Here is a 20,452-nt window from a genome sequence, read left to right as displayed (position 1 = left end):
AGAGTCCCTAAAACCAAACAGATTGCCCCTCAAATCGACAAAATGAAAAGATCTCCAAATCTTTTTTTTGATGGGAGAATTTCCCTCACTCATCATCCGTTTCTCTCCCCTGCTTATCCTGGGTCGTGGGGGGCCCATCAGGGGGAGGGGTGCACCTCGGGGTCATGGGCTCAGTCCCTGGGTGGAAGCAGAGGTTTGCTAGGACAGTGGAGGCGGTTGTGCCGGTGGCAAGGGGCACAGATGGGGGAGAAGAAGCCAGCAGAGGAGGAGAGGAGAGTCTGGAGAGGAAGGGGCCAGACCCGGGGATGGGGTTGGGGGATGTCAGGGTCCAGCGGGCTGATGAATGGGGCCGTGTTGGGGCGCATGTGGGCAGGCTAGTGGAGGTGGGGGAGGGAACACTTGTGTGGGGCACTAGGCCCAGTTGCCATGGAGACACCCCCCATAGACAACCTTTCTCAGCTACCCCTCATAGGAGCAGACCCAGGCTGGGCCAGCTGATGAGGGTGGAGAAGGCCAAGGTCACCCTGGTACTAGGACCCAGTTGGGGGGTGGTTTCCTGTTGTCTTCCAGGCTCTGAACTGTAACAGGGGGCTTGGGGCAGAAGTCTAGGAAACAGTGAGTGGTGGAAGCTGTTAAGGGTCGAGTGCCTGGAAGGAGGAGGGTTGGGGTGGAGACGGCAGGGCTGGGGGTGTGGTGGTGGGGATTCTGGGGAGGGAATGAACAGACATGGGGGTTGCAGAGGGGGAATTATTCCTAACTAATAAGAGAGTTTGTAGCCTCATGGATGAAAATTTTCTGAGGAGCACTGTCTATGATGGGGGGCTTCATTCACATTGGGAAGAAAGTAGGGCTGCAGAGCATGCTCCTGCACAGGTGAAAGAGTAAGGGGAGTTGGGTGGGTTCCCAAGAAGAGTAGCTGGAGGGGAGGCTCCTGAAGGGAATCTTCATGAGTAGAGGTTGGTGGAGGAAGGGGATTCTTGCTGACAAAAGGGAAGCCAGGAAAGGGGGTAGGGGGAAGTTCTTGTAAGTCAAAGAGAGTAGGAGGTCCAAGTGAGTTGGGGAGATCTAGTGTTGGGGGGGGTTCATCGGTGTGATAGAGATAACAGAACCAGGGCTACGATTGTGATTGCGGGGTTTGTAGGCATTGGGAGAAAGTGGAAGGGCAGAGGAGTGGGATGCGGGAGATGCTGGGCAGAGTGGGGGGTTTCCCTGGTCACACATCAGATTTCTCAATGGGGAAGAACTAAGGGTCTGGGGAAAGGAATTCCTGGGAGTAGCTCCTCTGTGGAGCTCATGGAGGAAATTTTTCTTAATGGAGGAGGAGAAAGTGATGGCTATGACGAGTTTGCCTAAGTTGTAGAGACAGTGGGGGCCAGATTTCGGAAGACTTCTTTAAGCAAAGCAGAGGGTGGGGATTTTGCTTGAGTCCAAGATGTAGTAGGGGATGGGGGTTGGTCCAAGGGAGACAGTTGGAAGCTGTAGAGTGGGTATGAGGGAGATGGGGGCATTCTTTTGAAACCAGACGTGGTGGTTGCCCATTAGAACCACCCCCCAGGGAACTTTCAAAAACCTGAATGCTGGGGGTCACACCCCAGACCATTGAGATCAGAATTTCTCAGGTAGGGCTCAGGGGGGGTGTTCTGAAGATCAGGTATCCTGATCTTTAAGATCTTTTGGTGATTTCAAGATGTGTTTTAGGTTGAGACAGAGGTGTCTGAGTGGGGAAGGGGGTTCCTTTGTAGACGAGACTGGGGGGGCCGTGGGGATGGTAGTGGTGGTAACCATGTGGTTCTTAGTTCTGCAAACAGTAAGGATTCTATGGGAAGACTTTTTTTTTTTTTTTCTTAGCTGAGGAGAGGTTGAGAAATTTTTCTTGAGTAGAGGACACAGTAGGTGAGGAGGGGAAACTTGCAGGGGACATGGGAGCCAGCAGAACTGTAAGAGATGAGAATGGTGATGGGGGTCTTACAGGTTAGAGGTCTTGTAGGACCGAGGGGGAGGACAAGGCTCCAGAAGGAGGAAGCCCTGGGGCTGGAAGTGGGGGGGGGGGATGGCCTTCCCTGTGGGGAGGACGTGAGGACCAGGGGGAGGAGCGGGAGGGCACAGGAGGAGTGTCTACAGTGTCAGGCACGGTGGTGGGAGGGGGGGGTGGATCTCTCCCAGTGGGATTTAGTGGGAAGACTGCCCTGGGCAGAGGGAGACTTTTTCAGAGCAAGGGAGGCCGGGAGAGCCGGAGTGGAAGGAGTTTCTTCAGCCCAGGAGATAGTGGGGATCTCCGTGAGTTGGGGGCGGTGGGGGAGGCACCGTCTTTCTTGACTTCCTTTATCTGCTCCCCGCCCCCACCAGCCGGCGACCATGGCCGCCCTCTGACCCCCGCCCGGGCCGCGCCTCCTCCTCCTCCTCGCCGCCCCCCGCCCAGCCCGGCAGGCCCCGGGCCCCTACTTCTGCCTGCGGTGTGCCCCCCCCAGCCGCCGGCACGGCCCCGCCCCCGCTGCCCCGGTGGTGGCCCACGGCCCCCCGGCTGCCCGTGGTCAAGCTGGAGTCGCTGAAACGCTGGAACGAAGAGCGAGGCCTCTGGTGCGAGAAGGGGGTGCAGGTGCTGCTGACCACGGTGGGCGCCTTCGCGGCCTTCGGCCTCATGACCATCGCCATCAGCACCGACTACTGGCTGTACACGCGCGCCTTCATCTGCAACACCACCAACCTCACCGCCAGCGACGACGCGCCGCCCCACCGCGGGGGCAGCGGCTCCTCGGAGAAGAAGGACCCGGGCGGCCTCACGCACTCGGGGCTCTGGAGGATCTGCTGCCTGGAAGGTAGGGTGCGGGGGGCCCCTGCCTCGCGCCCCTCCTCCCCTGCGGACCCCGCGGCCTGGTGGTCCTCTCTGCTCGCTGCTCGCCCTCCCCTCCCCTCACGTCGGGTCCCGGCCCGCTGAGTCCCCCCCTCGCCCTGCACATCTGCCCTCTGCCCTTGCCTCCGCAGCCCAGTCCGCAGCCCAGTCCGGCCTCCTGGGGGCACCCCCCTCTGCCCCTTCCCACCCCTCCCTCTACCTCCTCCTCCTCCCCCTCCTACCTGCTTCCCTCCCCTTCCCTGTCCCCTCTTATCTGACCCCCCCAACCCCCTCGCCCCGCCCCATACACTCCGGGCCCAGTCCGCCTGGGCGCCTCCTGCCCCTTAAACCTCTCCCTCTAACTCCTCCCCCTCCCCTTCCCCTCTCGTCGGATCCCGATCCCCGCTGCATCCCCCTTGCCCCTGCACACTGCCCTGGCCTCTGCACGCCCTGGCCCTGGCCCTCCGGCCTCCGCCGCCCCGTGGGTCCGGCCTCCTGGGCTCCCCCTGCTCTTCCACCCCTCCCTCTGCCTCCTCCTTCCTCCACGGAGCCTTCTGCATTCGTCTTCCTTCCCTCTCACCGTTTCTGGAGACCCCCCTCCTCTCCTGGGCAGTCTCTCCTCCTTCAGGTCCCCTCTCACCTTCTCTCCACCGACACCCTACCCTAGTCCCCTAGTCCCCTCGCTCCCCTGCCCCTTCTTCCTCCTCTTTGGGGTTTTATCCCCCAGACGTCATGATGGTGCCTTGTCTGGTCAGAGCTCCTGACGCTGTCCTGTTTTCCTTCCTTCAGACGCCAGTCATGTTTGCTTCTCCCCCTCTCTCAGTTAGGATGTTAGGATGTCCTCCAGCCTCCACTGCCAGCCCTAGGCCTCCTCTGTTCTTTGGACGGCTTTACTTCATCTTCCCTCACTCACACCTCCTTCCGCCTCTCCCTCCTCCTCCAACACCTCCCTCCCGGACCCTAAGGCCACTGCCTCTTGCAGCCTCCATCCCTGCACTGTCCTTGGGTCCTGCTGTCCATCTTGCAGCCCCCCTTCTGGCTCCAGTTCTCTGCCCCCGCCCTGTGCTCACCTGCCCACTGCTGCCCTCTCCCTCCCCAGCTCCTCCTCCCTCCCACTCATCTTTGCTGCGTCTTTGCACAGCCCTGGGCATCTGAGCTGGAGGCAGGAAACCTGGGTCCCAGGCCCACCTGGGGTCTGTCCCCTGTGTGATGGCTATCTGTTACTTCCCACACAGAGCCTCACAGCTCTCATCTGCAACAACGCAATCCCAGATCTTTCCTCCAGCATCAAAAAGATCGAGATCCCTCCACTTCCTCTCCATCCAGTCTCTCCCATCCTTTCCTCCTCTTTTGCTGAGCACTCCTGGTGAGTGAGGAGTGCAATTGTCTCCTTTAATCCTGTGAGGCCAGGCATGCCCTCCTGGTGGGGATGAGGAAACCAAGTCTCAGAGAGGTTAAGCCACTTGCCCAAGGTCACCCAGCTGTGGCTGGGGCAGAGCCAAAAACTCAGGTCTGAAGGATGGGATGTGCAGATACACTTTGTCTGGTGTTCCAAGTGTTTAAAACTGAAACCAAAATCTGAATCCGTTGCCAACATTTAAAAATAGGGAGACTTCACATTGAAAATCTGATTTCTGGCTTCTTTTGAACTAGTGGAAGATCTGACAACGCAGGTCCTCATTCTACAGGGTCTACGATTGGCCAGTCCAAGCAGCAGCTGCTCCTTCAGATCAGGCATGCAGTCTCCATGTCCACCACAGTCACCTCTGCTCCCTATCGCCTCCTATCTGTCCACTCTTTCATTATGGTACTTCCTTCCTCCTGCGGGCATTCGAGTTCATGTCCATTCACTGATCTGACCAACACCAGGCACCAGCCGCATGTGGGGGCTTGCATCCTGAGACCCCTAGCGTATGGCATTTAATAAGAATGCCATTCATTCATTCATTCATCCATCCATCCATCCATCCATCCATCCTTCCATATGCCCAACATTTATTGACTTTATACTATATGCCAGGACTGTTTTTGATTGCAGCGCTACGGCAGTGAAAAACAAAAGATCCCTGTTTTTGTGTGTGTTATATTCAAGAGGGAGAGACAAATAATAGGAAAGATAAGTAAATAAAACCTTCAGGGTGTTAGCTGGCACTAGGTGCTAAGAAGGACAGGGGAGAAGATGGAATGTGTTAGGACACATGTGTGAAGTTGCAGGTGAGGAGACTAGGTTGGGTTTCATTGGGCCGGTGACCTCAGAGTGGAGGTCTGAAGGAAGTGAGAGAGGGAGCCATGTGGCTCCCTGGAGGAAAGTCACAGCTACCATGAAGGCCCTGAGGTGGGAGCCCGTGTGTCTGGCCACTGGCAGAATGAGCGAGGGGGACGTGGTGGGAAGTGTAATCTGAGAGAGAACAGGCCCTGATTTCACACATTCTAGGTGATGGAGCTGGATTGCAACTCTCCTGCCCAGAGTTCCTGAGCTGAGCCGAGGTGTAGAAAGAGCTGACTTGCATTGCGGACAGGAGTGCTCTCATTCTGTGGATAGGACTAAAGCGACAGGCAAGAGGGACAATAGGCCGTGGCCAGTCTGCGGTTGGGAGCAGGAGAGCTGGAGAAGTGACTTGAATTCAGGGTGTGTCCCAAAGCTACAGTGGCAGTGGGGATTGCTGGTATTGCTGGCAGGGTGGCTATGGGATGTGAGAGAGATTGGAGTCAGGGTGTCTCTAAAACAGCATCTTTCAACCTCAGTGCTGTTGACATGGCACGGATAGTTCTGTGCTGTGGGGGCCAGCCTGAGCGTCGTACGGTGCCTGGCAGCATCCTGGCCTCCATGCCAGGAGCAGTCCCCAAGTCGTGACAACCAAAATTGTGAAGTGTCTCTAGTCTGGGAATAAATTTGCCCCCCTCTGGTTGAGAGTCACTTCTCCTCCCAAGGCTGTGGCCTGAGTGCCTGAGAATGGCAGGGGTGAGGATGCAGGGGGCATCCGGAGGATGGCACGGCGGGCTTTTTATTTTATTTTCCTTGGTCTAATTTATTGTGAGGAGAAGTATCATGAGCTCAGTTTTGGACACGTTAAATTCAGGATGCCTATTAGGGATATCACCTAGGACATAGAAAAGTGCCATGCAGTCAATATTTTAGGCTTTGTGGACCTGTCCCTGTCACAGTCACTCCTGAAAACAACCAAAGACAACACATGAGTGAATGAGCGTGGCTGTGTTCCAGTTAAACTCGTGTTCAGACACCGATATTTGAATTCTGTATCTTTCTCATGTGCCATGAAATACTCTCATTTGATATTTTTTTCAATCACTTAGGAAATGTAAAACCCATTCTTCACTGGATTTGGCAGGCTGGGTCTGGCCCACGGGTTGTAGTTTGCTGGCCCCTGATCTAGGCTGTGAGCGATATGATGTATGAGGCCAGAGTTCAGGGACAGTCTGGGCTGCAGATACAAATTGGGGGGGGTGTCATTGCATATGGATGAATGAGGTCACCTAGAGAAAGCAAAGAGAGAAACATACCAAACAATTAGTTGAACAACCTTAGCTAGTCCATTATTAAAAGAAAGATGAGAGAACCCACCAAAAAGAGCTCAGAAAGCAGAAGCCATGAGAGTTAGGGAAAATGAGGTAAGTGGGTGTCCTGGAAGCCAAAGGAAATGTTCTCAGGAGGGTGGAAATGAAGGCCGGCTTCCTGATTATTGTAATTGTCCTGTATGTGCTGCAGAATGTGCACAGTGGCCTTGTGTAATATGCACCACTATTATCTCCTCCTTCTAGAGATGGAAGCAAAGGCTCAGACAAAGTGAAGTGACTTTCCCAAGGTCACACAACTAATAGGTAGTAGAGTCTGGATTTGAATCCAGGTCTGTTTTATTTCCTAGGAGAATAAAGCAATGTATCCACCTGCCTGCAGCCCATAAGGGATGCAGGAATGTAGAAACTGAGAACCCTGAGCCATTGCCTCCTGAAGGGCACTGTGTCCCTGCGGTTTTCAGGTTCCATCCCCATGTCCCTGTGAGTTGCCCCAACAGATGCAGTAGATGGAGTGACTGAGACACAGACTTTGGGACAAGACCCATTGGAATTGGGTTTACCTCCTGCACACCCGGGTGACCTCGGGCCACACATTTAAGCTTTCTGTGCCTCGTTTCCATTATCCGAGGATTGGGGATGGCAATAGCCCCTAACCCGCAGGGATTGTGTGTGGATTCAATGAGCTGCAACTGTAAGGCATTTAAAAGACTAATGGGCACAGAGCGAGAGCTAGATTATGTCATTTCTATTTTTTTGTTGTTGTTCTAATTATTCAGAATTCAGGTGACTGCTCTGAGCTCCCCCTTCCTCGAGAGCCCAGAAATCCCAGCCTCCTACCCAGCACTGCCCAAAAGAAACATCACACAAACCACATGTATGATTTAAATTTTTCCAGTAGCTACATTCAAACAAGGAAAAAGGAGAAGGTTCATCGAATATAGTTTAATACATAGAATTTATACAATATAAAAAATCAATGTAAAGGCTAATAATATCTTTTATTTAACCAAGCATAGCCAAAATATTATCATTTTAATATGTAATCAATATAAAAATTATTGATGGAATAGTATGCATTTTTTCGTACTATGTCTGAAATTCAGTGCGTATCTTACGCTTATACCTCATCTCAATTGTCACGTTTCAAGTGCCCAAGAGCCACCTGGGGCTGGTGGCATCCATGTGGGTATAGCCCCCTCCTCAGGAATCAAGACCCTGGACTCACAGCTCCATTTAGTCAAGCCGGTTATCTAAAGCCTCTGTGCTCAGGACTTTTGCATTCTTTTTTTCTTAAAGATTTTATTCATCTATTCATGAGAGATAACACAGAGAGAGGCAGACACATAGGCAGAGGGAGAAGCAGGCTCCCTGCAGAGACCCCAATGCGGGACCACGTCCCAGGACCCCGGAATCATGACCTGAGCCGAAGGCAGAAGGCAGATGCTCAACCATTGAGCCACCCAGGTGCCCCAGGATTTTGCACGTCTTATCTCACCAAATCCTCCCAATTGTCCTCCCAATTGTGCTGGGTGAAGGAGCGGTTTGAGAGGGAAGCTGATGGCCAGAAAAGAAAGGGAGTCAGCCACATGGCCAGCCAGCATGTGAGGAGCAGGGTGGGCTGGAATTCATTTCCACGTGCACCCTCACTGCTGCACACACTTCCCTCCACTCCCACTTACTCAGGTCTGTGCTAGGCAGGCTCTGGGGAGACCCAGGGACACATCACTGCTATCCCTGGACATAATAAGCTCCTGGCTCAGCCTGACTAGGTCAGATAATACACAGAAGCATGTTGCATAGTCCCCTTGTATTCTGCACTGGTCTCTGTTTCATTGAACTCTTATCAGACCCTATGAGGTCATATTGTCCTCAGTTGCCAAATGAGGAAGCTGAGGCTCGGGAGCATTCAAGTCCCCAAAGCCACACAGCTGGGAAGCGGCAGTCCTGGCATGTGAGTCCAGAGAATTTGATTCCAGGGACCATGCTCATGGCTACCATAGCCACCTTACTCCACTCCCTTAAATATGCTCACCTCCGAAGCCCAGCTACACTGAATCTACTCCCTATGACTTGCCATCTACATGGGCCTGAGTGTTTTCCAACTCTACGCTCAGTTTTCTCATTTTTGTCCAGTATCCCTAAGTTTGCCATAGTTACCCAGTGCATTAACACCTGTCAAATGCTCGGAGGGGTGCCTGGTGTGTGATTAGTGTTCAGGAGGTGTTAGTTATCATGACTGCTATCATCACTAATCTGTTGAGGGGGGTCTATGTGCCTTGCGCTTTATATGCTCAATCTCATTTAATTATGGTTAATGTTTTGAGAGAAGTACTGTGATCCCATTCAATAAAGGAGAGAACTTGAACCCACAGTCTTACCGACCACACCGTAAAGGATGTGCTGATGGATAAGAGTTTGCCCTTGAGAGGTGTATAATCATTCATTCATTCATTTTAAAAAATGCCAGAATTCCCTTACTTTTTTAAGGCTGAACAATATTCCATTGTATGTATAGACCACATTCTGTTTATCTGTTCATTCACTAACAGACACTTGGGTTGTTTTCGGCTGTTGTGAAAAATTCTGCTATGAAAATGAGTGTGCATGTGTTTCATAGAGAACTTGCTTTGGATTCTCTTGAGTGTATACCCAGAAGTGGAATTGCTGGGTCATCTAGTAACATTTTTTATTTTAAAACTTTTTAAAAAATTAATTAATTTTTAGAATGGTAAGAGCTGCACCATTTTACAACCCCACCAACAGCGCACAAGGGTTCCAGTTTCTCCACAATTGTCAAATGCTTGTTATTTTCTGTTTTTCTTTCTTTTTATGGTAGCCATCCTACTGGGTGTGAGGTGGTATCTCATTGCGGTTTTCATTTGGATTTCCCTAATGGCTAGAGATGTCTTGCATCTTTTCATGTGCTTGACTCATTCAATCATGCTCTCATAAAAATATTTATTAAGCACTTACTAAGTGCTAGACATTGTTCTACATGCTTGGAATACAGTGGTGAACAGCCCATAATCTTATATTCCAATAGGGCAAACTGCTGTGTATTTTATTTCTGCTTCCACCACACATTAGCTGTGCATTGATTAATCCCTTCTGTGCCTCTGCTTTCTCATCTGGACAATGGGTAGCTCCACTGATATCAGTTGAGCACTTCATTATGTTCTAGGCAAAGTGCTAAATCTCTTTACCTGGAATCAATCCTCACAACAACCCCATGACGTAGGTCCTACTGTCCACTTTCTATAGGTTAAAGGACTGAAGCAAATTGGCCTAAGTAACACCAACAAGGTCACAGAATCAGGACATGATGGAGTTGGGTTTTATTATCAAGCAGTGTGAGTCTAATTCCCAACGCTTGGCCACTGCACAACACCAATAACATTATCTATTTCATGGGACTCTTGGGAGCTCTGGATGAGTTAATCCACCTAGGAAGCACTTAGCAAGTGTTAGCTGTTAGTGGAATCACTCACTGCCTTATATTCCTTCTTCCCAATCCTTTCCTTTATCCCTATTATTTTCCCTGTCATCTTCTGCCTCCAGTCTCCCCTTCTGCTATCCCTCTATTCATTCCTAATTTCATTCATTCGTTCAACATCCATTTCTGAAGGCCTCCTTTGTGCCAGGCAATGCTAGGGACATACAGAGGAATCAGACTCCATGCCTTCCCGCGGCAGGAACTCCCAGCTTGCTGAGGAAGAAGAAACTCCTAAAGCAACCTTATGCACTCCCCCCGCCCCCAACACACAAAGGGTAGGGGTTACCGCAGGTTGCTGTTCCACTCTGGAGGGGGAAACTGACCCAGCTTTGGTGGGAGGTGTGTGCACGTGGGCGCACAGGGAAAGCTTCCTCAAGCAGGTACCCTGTGAGCTGCCCACTTGCAGGGTAAGTTTTTCATCAGTGAAGAATGTGAACGGAATCCACAGCATGGGCAAAACCCTGCAGGTTGGAAGGAGCCTGGAGAATCGAGGAAGCTAAATGTATTTATATTTATACTTATTTACATCTCAATCTCCAGTTATATGGTAGAGATAGTAGAATAGGAACTGTCCCCAAAAGTGAGAAGATGGGTTCCCCAAAGGGTGTGAGAATGTGAGGATTCTGGGATGGAAGAAGGGGGTAAGACTGCATGACGCCTAGAGGTATACCTCCTCGCATGCCTCTACTTGCTCCAGCCACTCCATCTCCTTCCAGAGAATTCCAGGTAAGAGACTGGGAATCCCTCTTCCTATAGGCAGAACTGAAAAAACTACAACTCCCATGGTCCACTCGGGCTGCACTCACAATTGAACTCAACAAGTCATGGGCCTCATGGGAAATGTAGTCCTCGCCTTCTGTGCGCGCCTTCGTTTCCCACGCATTTTCAGACCGGTTGACGAGTTCAGAGTTGCAGAGCGCCCTGACATTGCTGAAACCAGCGCCTTTTTTTTTCTTTCTTATAGCGGGGGAAACAAAGCCAGAGATGTGGAGTATCCTAGCCCGGGTTACAGGGCAAAGGCCTTTGTGGCCTTTTAGTGACTATTGCATGGGTTTTTGTTTTTGTTTTCTTTTCCTTTTTCCTTTCTTTTTTTTAACTTGGGAAAACCGAGGCCAGAGAAGCTTAAAGTTTGTCCCAGATGTTGACAGGCTCAGGAGTCAGGATTTCCCACCTCCCAATAGGCCCCAAAAGAGGAGAGGTTTGGGTAAGGGGGGGTCTTCTCTCATTGGGGGTTCCCCCAACTCTTAAGTCCCCCCCCACCATCCCCCCCATCCCCCTCCAGGGTTGAAAAGAGGCGTCTGCGTGAAGATCAACCATTTCCCGGAGGACACGGACTATGACCATGACAGCGCGGAGTATCTGCTCCGTACGTGGGGGTCTGAGTCAGAGTGGGGTGGGGGAGACTGCTGGGCCCAGGGCGGGTGGCCGGGGCGCGGACAGTGGAGAGAGGCACTTAGATGGACGCTCAGGGATGCACTTGCCAGCAAATCCACATCCAGATGCTGAGATCCTCTGGACCCCAATTGGTTCGGTGATCCCTCACCCGCCCCCTCCTCTCACCTTGGGGCGGGTTGAGGTTGGGCGGGTATCCCGGGAGGTGGTTGGGCGCCTTGCTGCCCGGGCTCGCAGAGTCACCGCTCCGTGACTGGTTGTCGGTTTCTGGGCTGTGATTGGCCACTGCGCCTGGGCTGTGAGGCAACCTGCTGCGCGGACTGGGCACTCTCTGGAGCTGGCTGGGGAAGCCGGCGGTGCGATTGGTAGCCATCCCGAGAACGCGGCAAATCCTGAATGCTGATTGGCTGCGGCCTCAGCGGGGCTCAGAAATCGCAAAATCCGTTTGCTGGGGTCTGGACGGTGGGTGGCAGGGTTTGCAGAGGGAAAGACGGACAGACAGACAGCCACACTCACGTTAGCTAAGCCCAGAGCAATAGATGGAGCCAGGCAGAAGGATAGGGGGTGGGGCGCAGACAGCTAGATGAAGCGAGGCAGAAAGGGGGTGAGTGAGATCTTGGGAGACTTGATACATGTAGAGGGAGGAACAAAATACGGAGAGGAGAAGGAAAAAGAGAAAAAGAGGGAGGGCCCACTGAAGTTCAGGGAAAAAGAGTGATTTTAAGAAATAAAAAGGAAAAGTGTGCCAGGAGAGAGAAAAAAATAAGCTGAGGGAGAAGAAAGAGGAAGAAGAAAAAGGCGGGAGAGGAGAGGAGATCAGACAGAAAAATAGAGACGTTTTAAAGAGGGGAGAGAAGGAAACAAAAAATGAAATGGGCCGAACACAGGCAGAGCGGGGGAACTGGAGGATTCTAGGGAGAGGAGCGGAGACGAAAGCGGGCAGAGGTGCAGCGCGCGAGGGTCGGAAAGGGCCGCACCTGACGCCCTGGCTCCCACCCTTCCTTCCCTCCTCCTCCTCTCCCTCGCAGGAGTGGTCCGGGCCTCCAGCATCTTCCCCATCCTCAGCGCCATCCTGCTGCTGCTCGGGGGTGTGTGCGTGGCCGCCTCCCGGGTCTATAAGTCCAAAAGGAACATCATTCTGGGAGCAGGGATCCTGTTCGTGGCAGCAGGTGAGAGGCAGAGGGAGGGGGCGGCCTTCTGGGGCGGCCCACCTACGCCGGCGCACGTGTGTGTGTGTGTGTGTGTGTGTGTGTGTGTGGCGTGTGCGCGCGCGCTCGTGCCTGCGCGTTTGCAGAGCCATCCTGCCCCAGGCGCCTGCTGGGGTCTGGAGCCTTCCCGGGCTCTTGCTAAGCTCCATCGCCACCCTCTGGGCAAGGTAGGTGACGCCTTCGCGCGGTCTTCGGGGGGATCTAAACGAGCCCTGACAGGTGTGTAGCGCGCTCTCCGGGACGCGGGAGCTTAGGTTCCAAAGCCCGCGGTTCCGCAGACTGGAAGAGCGGGGCTTGGGAGGGGTCGGGCCTCGAGACAATTGAGGTCTTGAAGATAGAAGAGGGAGAAAGTGATTTGGCCGCAGAAGGAGGGAGGAACTTGTTTTAGGGGGCGGGGCCTCGTGAACCCCTGTCGTTCCAAGAGGAGGCTGGTGCTGGGAAACCATCCAGACCAACTTCAAGTGAGGTTTCCCCACCGTGCCCTCCCCCGCACCCCTCTTCCCTGCTTTTCTACAAGAAATGAGTAGTGCTGGGAAATTCCAGGGGGCGGAGTCCGGAGAAGGAGGAGGATTTAGCATAAAGAGCAATGGGTGCTCTGGGGATGGGTTTGAGCCATCCCCAGACTCAAAGGCGGGGGAACAAGCAGGGAAGCCGCGTCCGGACCGACAGGGAGGTGGGGTTAGGGTACAAGGGGGACCCCATCTAGTGAGGGCAAATTTTAGACCAGCAGGGGTGGGCCTAGACTAGATGACCAGTCTGGATTGATGTCATGAAAGAAGAGGGTTTTTTTTTTTTTTTTTAATTTTTGGGTTTTTAAAAAGATTTTATTTATTTATTCATGAGAGACACAGAGAGACAGAGACATAGGCAGAGGGAGAAGCAGGCTCCCTGAGGTGAGCCTGATGCTGGACTCCATCCCAGGACCCGGGATCATGACCTGCACCAAAGGCAGATGATCAACCACTGAGCCACCCAGGTGCCCGAAGGAACAGTTTAGATCAGCAAGGGACCCAGCCTGGAGAATCAGAGCGACATTTCCACATTAATAGGGTTGAAACGAGTGTGGGACCCGGGAGAAAGCCCAGGTTTATAACGTCAAGGATTGAGTTAGACTAGTCAGGGTAGGGCTTGGAAACCCAGGCGGGGATCACTCATCACGGTCAGGGTTTAGACCATACCGATCAGGATCTGGACCAGCGGGGTCCGGGTATAGACCAGACTGGTGGAGGTGGGGCCTTGGCTCGCTGGGAGTGGGACTTCGGCCATTTAGGAGGGGGCCTAGATCAACTGGGAAGGACTTTAGGCTGTCCATGACAAGGTCTGGGCCAGCTAGGGCCTGGACCATGAGGGGGGCGGGTAGTCCCGACTATGCTATCTTGGGGCAGGGCTGGATTAGCCACGGAGGAGTTTAGAACACCTGGTACGAGACAAGGACCACCCAGGCCAGGACAAGGAGCATTAGGAGGGGGCTAGACCACACGTGGGTGGAGCTTAGACCAACATGGGGCGGGGCCTGAGCCAGCTGGGGAGGAGTTTAGATCACCTGAGGTGGGATGGGGGGCACTTGGGGCGGGGCTTACACCACCCAGGGGTGGAGCTTAGACTAGTGTGAGGTGCGGTCTAGGCCAGCTGGTGAGGAGTTTAGAGCACCTAGGACGTATGGGGGTGCAAGGATCACTTGGGGGCGGGGCTTTCACCACCCTGGGTTGAAGCTCAGACCCGAGTGGGGCGGGACCTGGGCCAGCTGTAGAGTTTAGACCGTCTCGGGTGGGACGTGGACCATTCAGGGCGGGACAGGGAGCATTTGGGGCGTGGCCTATGCCACCTATAGCTGGAGCTTAGGCCCGCTTGGGGCTCAGACTGGATCGGCTAGGGAGGAGTTTGGAGTGCCTGGGACGTGGCGGGAGGCGTTGGTGGGGCTTCCACCACCCGGGGGTGGAGCCTAGACTACCCTTTCGGGCACGGCCTGGGCCGGCTGCGGAGGTGTTTAGAGCCCCCGGGCCCCAGCTCTGACCCGCGGGGCGGGACCGCGGGGCGGGCGGGGCGGGCGGGGCGGGGCCGGGGGTGGCCTCCAGGCTCCCGTCTGACCGTCCCCGCCCAGGCCTGAGCAACATCATCGGCGTGATCGTGTACATCTCGGCCAACGCGGGCGAGCCGGGCCCGAAGCGGGACGAGGAGAAGAAGAACCACTACTCGTACGGCTGGTCCTTCTACTTCGGCGGGCTGTCGTTCATCCTGGCCGAGGTGATCGGCGTGCTGGCCGTCAACATCTACATCGAGCGCAGCCGCGAGGCGCACTGCCAGTCTCGCTCGGACCTGCTCAAGGCCGGCGGGGGCGCGGGCGGCAGTGGCGGGAGCGGCCCCTCGGCCATCCTCCGTCTGCCCAGTTACCGCTTCCGCTACCGCCGCCGCTCCCGCTCTAGCTCCCGCTCCAGCGAGCCGTCGCCGTCGCGGGACGCATCTCCCGGCGGCGCCGGGGGCCCGGGCTTCGCCTCCACGGACATCTCCATGTACACGCTCAGCCGCGACCCGTCCAAGGGCAGCGTGGCTGCGGGGCTGGCGGGGGCCGGCGGCGGCGGCGGCGGCGGCGGCGGCGGCGGCGGCGGCGGGGCGGCGGCGGCGTACGGAGGCGCGGGCGCGGGCGCGGCGGCGGCGGGGCGGGCGCCGAGCGGGACCGCGGGGGGGCGCCCGGCTTCCTCACGCTGCACAACGCCTTCCCCAAGGAGGCGGGCGGCGGCGTCACGGTCACGGTCACCGGGCCGCCCGCCGCGCCCGCGCCCGCCCCGCCCGCGCCCGCCGCGCCGGCCCCCGGGACCCTGGCCAAGGAGGCCGCCGCCTCCAACACCAACACGCTCAACAGGAAAACCACGCCGGTGTAGGGGCGCGTCGTGGGGCGCCGAGGGGGCGTGTCCGGGGCGCGTGCGCGGGCGCGCGTGCAACGAGGCTGCCGGGAGGGGGGGCGGGGGCGCCCCTCCCTCCCCGCGAGCGCGCTGGAGACTGCTTAGCCTTCCCCCGCGCCCCGCGCTCGGCTCGGGGACCCCCCCCAGGGAGGGGGCCGTTGGGAGGGGGCGTCGTGTTTTACTTTTTTTGTGGGATGGGGGGAGGGGAGGGCTGTGGAGTTTTTTTGCAGTTTTGAGATGTTTTCTTTTTAATGTTTTGCTGTGTGCATGTGGGGGCGGGGCGGGGGGAGGGAGGGACTCCCAGCCCAGCCCAACTCCTGGAGAGGGGCGCTTAACACACGAATATATAGTTCTACCTACAAACTATATATATGCCCTCTGTAAAGAGGCGGAAAGGTAAACAGAAGGCTTGCGGAAAGGCAAAGTAACAAGGAATGGACGTGGGCATTCATTCATTTTCATTCATTATTCCACAAGGGTTTATTAAGTGCCTGTTGTGTACCAGGAAGGCCCCAGGGAGGGAACATCACGGGCATTGAGTGTGACTCGTTCATTCATTATTTGAAATGTATTTGTGTACATAAGCACTAGGCATTGTGCTGGATCCCGAGCCTACAGAAGGGAGCCTGCAGACGGGGTCCTCAATGTCCTCATAGAGTTTGCAACTTGTGCAGGAGACAGACATTAATCAAACAGCAACTAGTATATACAAACAGCAAGTAACAGTTCGGACACAAGAGAAATCCAAAATGCTCTGTCAGGGAGGTGTAACCCAGTTTAAAAGGAAGGAATATTTTAGCTGACATTGAAAGGATGACCAGACATCAGCCAAGTGAAACTGGGGGAAGTGTCTCAGCCAGAGAACAGCATATGCAAAGGCCCTGGGGCAGGAAGAGCTTCCAGGGAGGGCTAAAGTGTAGTGAGGCAGGTGCAGATGGGACAATACAAAGCTGGAGATGTAGACAGAGCCAGACTGCCCAGGGACTTGTAGGTTAGGTCAGGAGTTTGGATTTCATTCCGAGGGCAGCAGGGAGCCACAGAATGGCTTTACACAGAAGCATAATGTGAATAGGGTACAAAAGGGAGGCAGGAAATCAAAGATGAGAGAGGCTGAAAGGCAGAGACAGGCTGAAATTCAGCATCAAATACAGGCGCACTGGCCCTTGAAACCCACATTCCCCGGGAGGAAGCAGATAATCACATAAAACACTGAAGCACAGGCCCAGTGTCTGATGTGCAAGAGAAGCTCTGTGGGACTTAGGCATTTGTGTTCATTCATTCATTCAGCCGTTCACTCATTGACGTTTTTGTGCCTCTGGCACCATATCAGGCAGCGTGTTGGAATCAGGATCCCCAGGGATGAAACAGACCTTACCCCTGCTCTCGAGGAGGAAGAGTCAAAAACTGCAATCCAGGCAGGGCTACTGGTGCTTGACAGGGACCATGATGGACACCTTGACCAGAGAACAGAGTAACTAAGCTCCAGGAGTGGGCTGTACTCAGGGAAACTTTCTGGAGAAAAATGCCCTGCCAAGGTTTAAAAAGAATGCATAGGAATCTGCTGAGTGATGAAGGGGGTGACTCAGGCAAAGGCCAGGGGGAGTGGCATAGCGTGCTGTATTTGGGACAGGCTTCACAGTTCTGGGACCCCAGAGGACAGGGTGAGGGTGGGAGGTTTGGGCAGAACCTAACCTAGTTGAAAGGTGCTGGAGTTCTGGGCTCAGGAGTTTGGGCTTTGTTCTGAGGCTAGTGAGGAGAGACAGGAGAGTTTTGAGAAGTGCAGGACCCGATGTGGGTGTTAGAAGGAGCCACTTGGGAAAGTGGTGAACGGGGCTGATGCTGTGGGATAGGGGAGAAGGTTGTAGGTGACCAAAGCAAGGGCTGTGGGGGTGGTGGGGGATGGTTTTGAAGGCCAGTGAAGATTCAGAAGGGGCGGTGCATAGTGGCCGTCCCTTCATTTGCTCAGTGAATATTCCCCAAGGTCTCCTGTGTGCCAGGCCCTGTGCCTGGTGATGCTGGGGGTTGGAGATGCCTCAGACCCTGACCTGCCCTCTAGGGCCCCCAGTCTGGTGGGGAGACAGTTGCAGACACAGATGGGAAGGAAGGTGGTACAGGGGCTTTGGTAGCCTCTGCCCTAGTGACGTGAGGCAGCAGAAAGGGGCAGAGCAGAGGGGGGATGGGATTTGACTGGGTGTTGGGAGGTCCCCTCAGGGGGCCTGTGGGTGGACAAGAAATGGGGAGAGCCTGGAGGGCAAGGGACCAGGGAGGAATCCCCAGGGGGCAGTTTCAGGGAGCGTGGGTAGAAAATGTGGGGGAAGGAATACAAGACAGTAGTGTTGAGTGTAGGGATGCTAAATGGAGAGACAGGACGGCAGGACGAAGAGAGGCAGGGCCAGAAGAGACAAGTTGGGTAGGAGGGGAGATTCTTTGGTGGAGGAGGGGGTAGAACTGGTGTGGGGAGTGGATTCTAGAGTCCAAAGGCCAGAGAGCAAGAAAGAGGTGGAGGATGGGTACAAGGCAGGGGGAGTTGGGGAGGAGGGGCAATGGGAAGAGGGAGCTGGGGGAGGAAAGGGAGGGGAAGAAGGATGAGGACATAAGAGACCAAAACTGGGAGACTTACAAAAATAGGAAAAGTTGAAGACACTGCGGGTGACCCAGAGAGGACAAGAAGAGGGGCAGAGAGGGAGCAGAGGTGCACAAATCAGAGGAGAGATGTCTCAGAGACACACAAACTGCATAGTGTCGGAGAGGCAGAAATGGAGAAAGATTCAGAGATCTGCCCAGAGGGAACCCTGGAGACTCGGAAGCAAGCACAACGGACAGGATAAGAACGACCCACTTCTTTTGTTTGCTTTCAGTATTAGTATTCGAGAAGTATTTATTGAGTGCCAACCTGGTCTGGACCCAGGCCGGGCCTCGAACATGGCGGTGGGCAGACGGTCACGGTCCTGCTCTTCTCGAAGCCCAGGACAGACAAATAGGAAACATTTCAGTTACTGAGAAGTGCTTTAGCACTAGGCAGGATGTGGTGACGGTGAACAGTGATGGGGCAGAGATGGCTTTAGATGAGGTGTCCCGAGAAGACCTCCCCACAGTGGCAACGTTTGAACAGATATGGGACTTGTGACAAGGAAAGAAGGGACAGGACAAGCACTCAGGCCACCAAAGGCAGTATAAAAGCTCTTTGGGAGTCACGGGTTTGGGAGGAGCCCCGGTTGCAGACACAATAATGGGGTGAGCAAACCTGGGTGAGGACAGAGTGTAGGCTGAGTGCCCATTGGGGGGTCCTGGTAAGAAATTTACATTTTTCTAGATCTCATGTGAAGCCTCCAGAGGGTTTTGAGCACAGGCATGACGTCATATTTTTATTTTTAACAACAACAACAAAATAACAGCACTGTATAGTTGTGCTGAGACTACATTATGAGGAAAAAATGGAAATAAAGAGTTAGGGGCTGGTGTCCTTGTCCTCTCCGGGCTGATGGTGGCCTGGACCAAAGTGGAGTTGGTGAGGATGGAGAGAAATGGAGGAACAGGTCTGGGGGCTTGGGGGCTGAACCCACAGCAGGGGTAAGTGGAGCGCAGGCAGCAGGACATGAAGTGAGACGCCAGAGTGACGGAAAGAGGAACTCTTAGTCAGGCTTGCACAGCACCAAGCTGCAGTGTGTTGCCTGGAAGGGCACCCGGAGCAAGGGATCAGGATTTGGGCGGGAGGGACCAAGTCCTCCTTTGGACACGTCAAGTTGTAGATGCCTGCCAGAAAGCAAGGCGGGGTATCCGGTAACTAGGCGGATATGTGAGCTTCGGGGAGAAGCCATGGCTGGAAATGTAAGTTTTGGAAACATCAGCATATAGGAGAATTGAAAGCCATGGGGCTGGATGAGGTGACCTAGGAGGAGAATGCTGACAGGGAAGTGACCCTGGCAGGAGCCTCCCCCACATCCGTGGTGGAGGAGAAGAGGATGTATCAGAGGGAGTCACAGGGGATGACCACGAGGTAGGCAGAGGCCAGGAGGAAGTAGCCAGAGGTGCTGAGAACTGGACAGAGAGCCCAAGAGCCAGAGGACAGCAAGGTTTGACCTGGTGAGAGGTCATTTCAGTGCAATGGTAGGGACCAGAGCCCTGCTTGTGTGGAAGGAGAAAGAAAAAGGTGCGAGCCATGTTTTTGGCATGAAAATAACAAGAGCTTTCATTCCAAAGAAAGTTCATACCCTTTCTGGGAAAAGAGAGCAACAGGATGGAAGATAATCCTGCATCTCAGTGCAGGTGGGCAAGCCGGGTGAGGAGGGGAAGAAGGATTCAGGAGACAGGCAGTGTACTGCATGGATCCTTGTCTTCTCAGAACACTCTGGTGCCCCTTTAGGTCCCGTTAAGGTTGGGGAAGTCCCAGTGGGGGAAGGAAGGAACAGGTGTCACTCTTTCCAGGAGCCTGGCCATATAATCTCACAGCTGCTGGTCAGGAGACAGGTAGTGAGGCCAGGTAGGATGTACAAGGAGGCGCGCTCTGAAGGGAGCACCTTCCCCAGCGTGGGGGGACGTGTCTGTGTATCACATCCCATTTCATCCATCTGTCCACTCTTTTAAGTCACCTGATGCACATCTCCCAAGGCTCTTGTGTACCCAGTCCTGGGCTGGGCAATGTTGAGGACACAGATGAGTTCCTCTGATACCCCGGCCCTGCCCCAGGCTGGTGGGAGAGCTGCACACACAGTCACATTCCAGGGCAACTCATGCTCCAATGCAAGCCACACAGGGCACCATGCGCGTCCAGAGCAGGGTGGACAGGGCCAGGGTGCAGCAGAGCAGCTGACCACAGACGAAGGTGGTGGAAGGTGGGTCCCACCTGGCCCGTCTGCACAAGGGCTGAGGGAGGGGGTGAAGGGGGGGAAGGTCAGGCCCTGCTGCCATTCCACATGGCTGTCCCCGTCCCTGCCCCCGGGGAGGCTGAAACTGCATGGAAGGTCCCCCGGGGGTGCCCTGTCTAATAAACTCGATGACGAGGACTGTGACTCTGGTTCCAGTACCCCTGACGCCTGCCCTTTTCACCTCTGGGGTGCTGAAGACACCAAACCAGAATCAGTTCTGCCAGTCA

General features: G+C 54.6%; 1 protein-coding gene across 1 annotated transcript; it reads left to right on the top strand.

The window, feature by feature from the left end:
• Window positions 1-2,623: 2,623 nt before the first annotated feature.
• CACNG8 (calcium voltage-gated channel auxiliary subunit gamma 8) lies at window positions 2,624-15,339 on the top strand. Its single transcript, XM_055311478.1, is given in 5 exon segments — window positions 2,624-2,816; window positions 11,143-11,226; window positions 12,281-12,421; window positions 14,562-15,103; window positions 15,106-15,339. Coding segments are annotated over 5 exon segments (1,179 nt in total). The 5' UTR covers window positions 2,624-2,638.
• Window positions 15,340-20,452: the final 5,113 nt, after the last annotated feature.

The sequence above is a fragment of the Nyctereutes procyonoides genome, unplaced genomic scaffold (assembly GCF_905146905.1).
Source record: "Nyctereutes procyonoides isolate TBG_1078 unplaced genomic scaffold, NYPRO_anot_genome, whole genome shotgun sequence".
In the NCBI taxonomy this organism is placed as follows: Eukaryota; Metazoa; Chordata; class Mammalia; order Carnivora; family Canidae; genus Nyctereutes; species Nyctereutes procyonoides.
This window is presented reverse-complemented; position numbering and strand designations above follow the sequence as displayed.